We start from the raw sequence: 9,979 nt of genomic DNA on the forward strand, positions 1-9,979 counted from the left end.
CTCGAAGTAATGTAGCCCGTAGGCATAATGGTCGAGTGAGTGCTTGTTCGAACTCGAAATGAAGGTAGCCCATAGGCATAATGGTCGAGTGAGTGCTTGCTCGAACTCGAAATGAAGGTAGCATGTAGGCGTAATGGTCGAGTGAGTGCTTGTTCGAACTCGAAATAAAGGTAGCCCGTAGGCTTAATGGTCGAGTGAGTGCTTGCTCAAACTCGAAATGAAGGTAGCCCGTAGGCGTAATGGTCGAGTGAGTGCTTGCTCGAACTCGAAATAAAGGTAGCCCATAGGCTTATTGGTTGAGTTTATCTTAATTCTGATTGCACAATAAATCTCAAGTCATTATACATGTGTCATGTTTTGTGCCTGGGTTCAGGCCAATCTACATGAACATGGTTCATTTTGACCATTTGGCTCTTACAATTTTTCCTATTGAAACCATGTTGTTGTGAAATGACTTTCTTGCATCTGAACTCGATGTATTTTCTAACCAATAGGTCCTTTTAGGAGACAGTACTTTCCATGTATCTTATTTCTTTTAGCTCTTGAAATGCAACACGAACTCCTCCAATGAATTTCCCTAAGCCAAGAACAAGAGTTGGAGACGAGACTATCTTTAGTCAACTGCACTAAAAAGAAGCAGCAACCTTGAGAAGCAAACCGAATAGCGCGAAAGGAGCAGAGAAGAATGGGCTATGATCACTTTCCAAGGTATACACATGTTGGGGTTGCCATTTTCTGATCATTGCGTCTTGCTGCTCCGTCTTCATCACTCGATCATATGCCGTTCTTATGTAGATTCGAGGCACATTCTCTGCTCCCTCGCCTTCTTCTTTGAATCGCGCGCTTTGTAACGCTTGAATTGGTCCTGGACGCAATACCATTGTCGCTAATGTTGAATCCTAATTAAAACCAAAATGAAACATGCATGTTTATAAAACAGAGGTGATAAAGCTGCGCGTATAAGGTTAATTAGTTTCATTTACAATGCTGGGTGAAGTGAATTCGCAATATTTAATTACCTCAAGTGGGCTGATATGATAAATAATTTTGCGTTGTAAACTTTTCTTGACAACTATACTGGTTGGAGGTTGATCGGGTCCTGAACCGAACCCCATGTCATATACATCAGCAAATTCTCCAAAATCTGATAAATCGGGGACTCCCTGTAATTACAATAAGATTATAAATGGTCAAGCACTATATTTTGAATTTTTATTTTTATAAAGCTTTTTAAAAGCTGGCAGAATAAATTAATTGCGTTGCAACTTGCAGCTGATGAATAAAAGACGCAGGTCGGCAAAACCGCGAGCATCACTTATACTAATTAATGTAAGAACCGCTACAATTTATGATAGATTAGGTGTTGCTTAATTAAATAATTGAGCTTGCTTGCAGGAAAACTTTGGTTGCCTAAGGAATTAATTAGGATTAAATAATGAATAGTATATAATACTGTAATGCCCTTTGGAGAGGGTCAGGCGGACAATGCCACAGCAACCTAAATCTACAGGGCCTTATGTTGTACATTATAAATATAAATTCTACTCTTAATATCAAACTTTTGAAAAGTCATAATAAAAAAAATTGCTGGCTCACTAAATATGGGATATATATATATATATATATATATATATATATATATATATATATATATATATATATATATATATATATATATATATATATATTCGACGCTAACTCAATAAATTATTTTATAACTTGTGACTGTTTGCCTTTTTAAAGTGAAACTATCTCTAGTCATGATTTCATTTGTCTTTAAATTTTTTTGCATATTCCTAAAGAAACACATTTAATAGCCTTTAATCATAAGAATATTATTTATTTAAACTATTTTCTCTCTTTTAAAGCGTCTCATTTAATTAACAATACATTTTTTTTGAATATATCGACTTGTTAATTTTTTCATAAAACAGTTAAATTAAATATTTTGTACAAATTAAATTTTTCCGAAACGATTAATATTGTAAACGGAACGTGTATTATGAAATTCAATTAAACGGGTATAGATTATGATCAGTAGCATTTCTTCAGGATGACGCAGCTTGTTACGTTTTGTTTCCCACAGACAAATATCATGTCACTGCCACTCCCTATCCTCTTACTATCTCTGTCCATCTTCTTTGTTTTTACTCTTTGAAGACAAAATAGACATGTCCTATTCTCCTTTAGGCTTTACCTACCTAAGAAAATCCAATAAAACCCTGTCCATGTCCGGTGGCAAAGTCAGAAAATTTTTCAAGGGTATTCATACTTAAAAGAAGTAAAAAGAAAATTTGACAAAGGGTGTTCAATATATGTTTTATATATATCTAAAATCAATACTTTACTTATATACACAATATAATTTTTCGCAATATTTTGACCACCCTTCGTAAAAGGTGGCTTCGCCCCTGTCCACATCCCTCCCTATATATACAACCTTTATATGTAATTAGTACGATCTTAATAATATCAAACGCATGCATTTTCCATTTTCCATTTATCATGATCATATATATGATATGATGGTTTAATAAGGAAAGAGACTACTTACATCTTTAACATCTTGTGTAGTCACAAAACCAGTTCTCAACATGGTTGCTGCTATATACACTGCCACCTTTACTTTCTTTGGGAATTTATGGGTTGCATCTGTAACACTCAGCCCTCCAGCGCTATGTCCTACCAATATTACCTATACACAATATAATAAATAACATCATACTTAATTAAGTCGTATTTCCTTAATTTGACCACTAAATTAAATTAAAGTATCTCAAATATGCATGTAACTTTACAAGAAAAATATTTAAACTAATTAAAAACAAAACTATATATATAATGTGTGAGAAAAAAATTAGCATAAGTACGTAGAATATTATCCACTAACTCTAAATTCTAAATATGTCATATCATTATGAAATGAGAGTGGATCGGAGAAAAAACCTGTTCACTATCAGGCAAAGATGACAAAAAATCGATGAGAGGCTTGTTGTATTCATCAAAAGAAACAATGGTGTTCGGGTCAGCTTGGTCGATGCCAGCACCTTTAAGGTCAAGACATGTGACTTTGTAGCCGGAATTCTCCATAAGAGACCTAATTTTGTACCAGCACCACCCTCCTCCCCCTATTCCATGTATTAGAACGAAATGGGCTCGTTGTGGCTGTGGTGGCACCTTCGTCTTCTCTATTTCCAACTTCATGTCTACAAATTCTTCTCCCATCTTGAATATGGCTAGGCTCTAAAATGTTCTGTGTTTCAACCTAAGCTTTCCTTCTCTTAATTTGTTTTTCTTTCAGAGTCAGGAAGGTTCTAATTTATGGTTGGAATAGTTGTTTTGCTGTTTGTCAATATATATAGTTGAGATAGTCTCCAAATGTCATGATCTATAGTACATATTAATACCATTATATTTCAACATTATTTCATGTCCTAGTGGAAATATTTGATTTTTAATACTCTTTTCAGTTCCAAAATGAATGATGAAGCTTGAAGTAAAATGTTGAATTTTGTATTTTATTATTTATTATTCTAGTTTTCATAATGAAATTCTGAATATTTAGAATAGATTAAGAAATTTAGTATTAAATTTAAAAAACGTCTGCAAAAAGTCAAAATAAAAAATATTGGTTGACTTCCAAATAATGGGGATTCAATGATGGATAAACTTTATTGGATTTAGCACCTCTTATTGTTACGTTTGACTTTTTAAAGTGATATTAAAATATAAATGAAGGTATATATATAGTTCTAAAATTGACTTTGCGCTCAAAATGAACATATATACGTATTCACTTTATCAGGATGAGAATACGGAATACCTCTAATAATATGAAATCCTTTGCAGTACTTGTTTTAAATATGGGAGAGACAGAATACTGAGAAAATCTCGACACAGAAAAGTGACAATTGTTTATAATGAAACAAAAAGTATTGTATCTTCGGTTTTACTAATTAATGACAGTAGTCACAGTACTAGTGCATTAGCTAATATTATATCGAATATAACTTATATATATATATATATATATATATATATATATATATATATATATATATATATATATATAATAGCTACACATCGAGTAAAATGAACTTGCAACAATAAGTAATTGTTCACAGCAAACCCTAATAATGCACTTAAAACTAAAAATTTGTTAGTGTAATATGCTATAGTATATTTTATAATATAAAAGAAAGTACACTCACAATGATGAAAGTTAAATTTTTTTGAAGGCGTGCAATTTTCGAGAATACAAGGAATTTTTTTCATATTATTATTTTTAAAACTCAAGCTCGTCGGCTTGCAGAGCGGAACCATAATTTGTACATAGTGAATGAATTTTGAAAACAAACATATTATGATTTGGATCAAAATTATTGATTATGTCGAACTTGTATCGTAAAAGTATATTCATCCCGTAAGCTTGTTGACACTGATTTGTTTATTCGGGTTAACATAATATAAGGAGTTTACTTATATTTTGAAATGCAAACCTGCAAATTATACTATACGTGCCAATCATTTAGAGCTAATTATTAATGATTAACTATGACTTAATTTATGAAGAATCCAGCGAGCTGTTTTCAAAAAATAAGTGGAAAACGTTAGACTGGTGTACTGTACGAATCTAGGAATTAGCAAATACATCTTTTCTTTAAAAACAAAAAAGATTAAAGTACTTTAAAAGTCAGTAGGGAGCGGAGTGGCTGACTACCTTTGGAAGGTGAGCCTTCAATCATATGGCCATCTTATAGTACTAAATTTCATAATTGACAGCTGGGATGATAATTCATAATTGTATGCTTTCTTTTATTTACGAGACCATTTGGGACCTACTAACAAGTTACTATCTATTGTCTATTATTTTAACATAGTTAAGTTTGCATATAACATCATCCTATAATAAAATTCAACTTTTATGACATTATTTATTATAAGTCAAGTTTGTGTGTGACTTATTCTTTCTAAGATTACGAGGTATAATTTTTAAAAAAAATTAGAATTATAACATAACTAAGTGCAATAAAAAAAGAAGATATAATATGAGAAATCATATAGAAACACGTGAAGTAAATGTTGAAAAATGAGAAATAAGAGAAAAATAAATAATGTAAAAAGTAACATTTGAAAAAAAAAATTAAAAAGTTTAAAAAATTAAAATTAAAAAGAAATAGAAAGTAAATTAAAAAGAAAAAACAAGAGATTCAAATATAACCTGATAATTACACCATGTAATTACAAGCAATTATGACCTCTCTTTGAGAATTGAAGAGTGTTATTACACCCCCTCAATTACACCCAATTACATGCTGACCAAGTAATTACATGGTCAGACATGCCAAAACTGTGTAATTACATCCAATTACATGGTGGCTTTCCAAACAAGCTCTCAATTTTAATTTTCACAGCAATTCTTTAGATATTAGTATTTACCCGAAAAACGGATAGAGTTGAATTTATGCGTAGTTCTAAGGATACGTGGTATAACTTGGTACAAATCGGGAAAATAAGTAGAAATATATCGAATATTGACTGTAAAAAAAGAATGAAATACCAACCAAATTGTGTAGAGAATAATTTATAAAAAAGCAAGATAAATTAATGTCCAAAGCCCAAAAAAGGACAATCTCTGCTATATTTCTGTGTAAAATTAATAATCTTTGAGATGTGAGAATGTATTGATGTCTCAATGTTCAATGTCCGCCTCCTTACAGAAATAATAGCCATTCTCTATATAGTGGAGGAATCCTACTTTGGATATAATTAAAAATATATAGTGGGGATCCCATGATAGATTAGTTAATTGGCTTTTCCTTAATTTTCGCCGAGATTCTCTCCCCTGGTGCGGCTACAACGGCTCTTTGTCTCTTAGCTTGATCTTGGTCGGTTTTGGTATTGGTCGATCTCTGGATCTCGAGCTCGATATTGACTCGAGCTCGATATTGGCTCGAGCTCGGTATTGATTCGAGCTCGATATTGACTTCGATCTCGGTATTGATCGGTCCGTGAATCTTGAACTCGATAACCTGGCTTCAGATCTCATCTCGATATTATGATGACGACCCTCGGTCTATCATGTTCCAATCTCGACTAAATACATGAAGGGCAAAACCGGTTTTGACCGTATACAGATAGTCCCCTCGTTTCTCGGAAAGAATATGGCAAGAAACGATATAATTTTTTCAATCTCTGACTAGATACATATTGACGTCTACAACGAGCTCGTTTATGACGTATGTGATAAATGTCCCGTCGGTTCAGTTACTAAGGCATTAAATGTGCGTCAGACGATGGTCGGCCACTGCTGATTTTGAACCGTCATTGCCAAATCTATAAATAGCCCCCCTTTTTCATTTTTTTAAACCTTTACCTTCAACTCTTCTCATTCCAACCTTCATAGCTCTTTGCCTTCTCCAAAGTTCTATATTTCTAGTTTTAAGAATTTCTTTGCTTGTTCTTCGTCAAACACCAAAATATTTCAATTTCCTATCTTCCTTGTTCTTGAAAATTTAGATGGCCAAGATATCTAAAACCGTTCCTCAGAAAGAGGCTCCTTTCTCATCTCGGACGGCCGGTGAGAAACCTGTGGTGGAGCCATGCCTCGAAGAACTCGTTCCCGGGGGATATGTTATCGATTCTGACTTTAAGGTCGAGAAACCTTCATCGGTTGCTGGTCGATGTGAACCGGTATCAAGATATATATGCTCGATACCTCAAAGCCTTATTGATTTGGTGAAGAAAGATTGTGGTTGGGAAAACAAAGAGGTTGTGATACCGGCACCGGAAGAACCGATCACTACCCACGTGGAAGGGTACTTGAGTGTTTAGACTTATCCTTTCACGCTAGGTCCCCTCGATCCGATCATCATCGACTTTTGCAAAAAGTACCAAGTAACCCTCGGCCAAATATATCCTTCTTTCTGGAGGATTGTAATACTGCTCCGTTTCTTTGTGAGCAAAATCGACGGGCTTCCCTTCACCCTCGACCACCTAATAAGATTATATAGCCCTCATCTTTACCGAGGTGGTCTAATAAAGCTCTAATGTCAGGCCACCAAGGCGTTCACCTCGAGTGTTGATGAAGACAAATATCGGGGTTGGATGGGCCGGTTTGTCCGAGTGAAGACCTCGGACTTAATCCCGATTGAGAGTATGCCATTTCCCGAGAAATGGAATATGAATCGTAAGTATGATTCAGTTTTTAGCTTTTGTCGTTTTTACTTCTACATCTTTACTTATCGGTGCTTTTCTTGACACAACTGTTGCTTGGATGCCGGGAACGGTTCCCCATATCGAGAATTAGGTCATGAGCCTGGTTTCGACGGCGACATATGTCGAGCGCGCTTGGCACGATTTTTCAAAGGGTCAATGGAAAGCTCGTACTCATGGTAAGCTCTCATCTTGGTCTACCGATTCGTTTGTCGTTCAAAGTGATATGTTTATTTGAAGCATGAGTTTACTTATCTTCTCCTTTCACAGGTCTCGGAAAAGATGCGGCCATGAGGCCCCAATCTGGTGGTAAGGATGTTTTACCGCCTGTCTCGAAGCCGTTGAAGGAAAGTAAGAGAAAAAGGACTTCGGATTCCGAGAGTCAAAAACCTAAGAAGAGGACAGTTCGAAAGCCCAAGGGAACCATAATCCCATTGAATATGGAATCGATCATGCGTCTAAGGGATGAAGAAGAAGAAGATAACTCTAGATTGGTGGCCCGTGCTCGGGCTGACACCGATATTTGTAAAGATTTGGGACCAGTGGGGACTGATTCTGCTTTATCCAGGTCCGACGAGGTCGAGGATAAGACTTCGAATCGAGTTCCTGAGCAAAGGGAGGCCGGGGATGTTTTACCCCGGGGCAACGAATCCATCGAAGAGGCGGTTGATGATGGTGTAGGAACCAAGTTTGAGGTTCCCCGATATGGAGGCGGCGCCTCGAAAGACATAATCGGGGCAATAGAGATCGGCGATTCCTCTTTTTTCCTTCATTTTCACAGTCTATGATACATGACGCCCAAGCTGTGGAGGTTTATCATGGGGAGGGAGCCCATGGAGAGGAAGATCCTTTCTGTGGTTATTTTGTTGGAGTAGATGATGCTACCGGTCCGAGCAATTTGGAGGCTTCGAAGAAGAGCTCGGGCAAGGCGGGGATTCCTCGTATATTCAACGAAGCTCAGCAGGCCCTGAATCGGGTAAGTTTGCTTTCTCTTTGTCAACTTTCATACTTGTATTTTTCTTCTTTTGTATAACTCCTTTTTTATTTTTTGTAGGCTTCTGCGCTCTATCACGAGGCATTTTTCCGATCCCGAGGGGAGCTAAGCCGGTTCGAAGCCGAAGCTCGAGGGCTTACTGAGGAGAGAGATACCTTCAAACTTCTCAGTAAGCAGAGGGAAGGAGAAGCAAGAGGACTTCGAGCCGAGCTAGAAGCAACTCGAAAAGAACAAACCAATTTGTTCGAGCAGGAAAAAAGAGTCTTTGAAGTTAATGACACTGATTTGGGCGTGAAGGTAAACAGTTCGGTCTCGCAGGTTCAGCAAAAGCTCGATATGATTGGGCAGTTTCACACCAAGGTGGATGCAGTGAAAGCGGGGGCCGAGGACTGGAAAAAGAACATGGACCACCTTGCTTCTGAAAAGGAGGCTGCCCAGGCTTAATTGGCCTCGATCGAGGCCCAACTCCGAAGCTCGAAAGAGAGAGCCTTATTGCAAGCCAAGAATATTGAGGAGTTCTAGTCTCGGTTGAGCTCAGTGACTTCTGATCGAGAGAGACTGGTCTCGGAACTGGCAGCAGCCAAATCGGAGGTCGAAATAGCCATGCCTAATGATGATGCAATGGTGGCTGTTTAACGGTCCGATGCTGAAGCCACTTAGGTTCGAGAAAAAGAGGTTGCCGAGGCTGCTCAAGCTCGAGCAAATTGGGTTGCCGAGCATGCTAAATGCCAATGTCAGAGGGAGACTTTAGAAGAGATCCACGCTCGTGTCTTCGATCTTTCAGCCGAGATCGAGAATGCAAAAGAGCTCGAAGTCGAAGTCAGAGTGTTGGCCTTTCCCGATGATGATGATACCAGGAGTATGAGCGGTTCTGAGAGCGAAGAAGGCCTCGAAGGTGAAGATGCTGCTCCCGGAGAGGACTATGTCCTTTTAGTATTTTTCTTCTTTCTTTTAAGACCGTTTTAGTCTTTTATAGAAAAACTTGATCGGGCCATGGTGCCCTTGTAAATGATTTCTGGTATATATAAAACTTTCTTCCTTTTATGGCTTCTGAATTTTTTGCCTTTCTTGTTAATTTGTACAAAGGCCAAAAAGTGCCTTAGCACGGGATAATTATTTGAAGGTCCGAGTGAATGTTCGAACTCGACCTTTTCTTATAGGTAGTCCCCGAGTGAATGTTCGAACTCGAACTGAGACAACTTCTATACTTTGATGAATAGAGTTCAAGCGAAATGATTTACTCGAATTCGAGCTAGGGTAGCCTTTAGGTTTTTCGGTCGAGTGAGAGTGATTTCTCGAACTTGAACTAAGGTAGCCCTTTAGGATTTACGGTTGAGTGAAATTGTTTTCTCGAACTCGAATTAAGGTAGCCCTTAGGCTTTATGGTCGAGTGAGTGTTTGCTCGAACTTGATTTAATGTATCCCTTTTAAGCTTGATACGTAGTCCCCGGTTCGGGGTAATAGTTCGAACTTGAATTAATGCGGCCCTTGGGCTTTGTGATTGAGTGAGAATGATTTCTCGGACTTGAAATGAAAAACAGCCCCTAGGCTTTATGGTCGAGTGAGTGTTTGCTCGTACTCGAAATGAGAGTAACCCTTAGTCATTATGGTAGAGTGAGTATTTGCTCGAACTCGAAATGAGAGTAGCCCTTAGGCTTAATGGTCGAGTGAGTGTTTGCTCGAACTCGAAATAATGTAGCCCTTAGGACTTATGGTCGAGTGAGTGTTTGCTCGAACTCGAGTTAATGTAGCCCTTAGGCTTTATAGTCG

At 37.2% G+C, this 9,979-nt stretch overlaps 1 protein-coding gene across 1 annotated transcript; it reads right to left on the minus strand.

The window, feature by feature from the left end:
- Positions 1-271: 271 nt before the first annotated feature.
- LOC107761562 (methylesterase 17-like) lies at positions 272-3,325 on the minus strand. The gene is made up of 4 exons (XM_075251165.1): positions 2,947-3,325; positions 2,555-2,695; positions 1,020-1,163; positions 272-899 (listed from the first exon to the last, which is right to left on the minus strand). Exons 1-4 carry the CDS (start codon positions 3,223-3,225, stop codon positions 627-629), a joined length of 837 nt encoding a protein of 278 aa, XP_075107266.1. The 5' UTR covers positions 3,226-3,325; the 3' UTR covers positions 272-626.
- Between the last annotated feature and the right edge of the window lie 6,654 nt (positions 3,326-9,979).

This window comes from Nicotiana tabacum, chromosome 4 (assembly GCF_000715075.1).
Source record: "Nicotiana tabacum cultivar K326 chromosome 4, ASM71507v2, whole genome shotgun sequence".
NCBI lineage: Eukaryota > Viridiplantae > Streptophyta > Magnoliopsida > Solanales > Solanaceae > Nicotiana > Nicotiana tabacum.

Coding starts and splice junctions, on each gene's coding strand:
- LOC107761562 (XM_075251165.1), bottom strand. CDS start 3,225: ATGGGAGAAGAATTTGTAGACATGAAGTTGGAAATAGAGAAGACGAAG. Junction 2,696..2,946: donor CTTTGCCTGATAGTGAACAG/GTTTTTTCTCCG, acceptor TATTGTGTATAG/GTAATATTGGTAGGACATAG. Junction 900..1,019: donor ATCATATCAGCCCACTTGAG/GTAATTAAATAT, acceptor GGTTTTAATTAG/GATTCAACATTAGCGACAAT.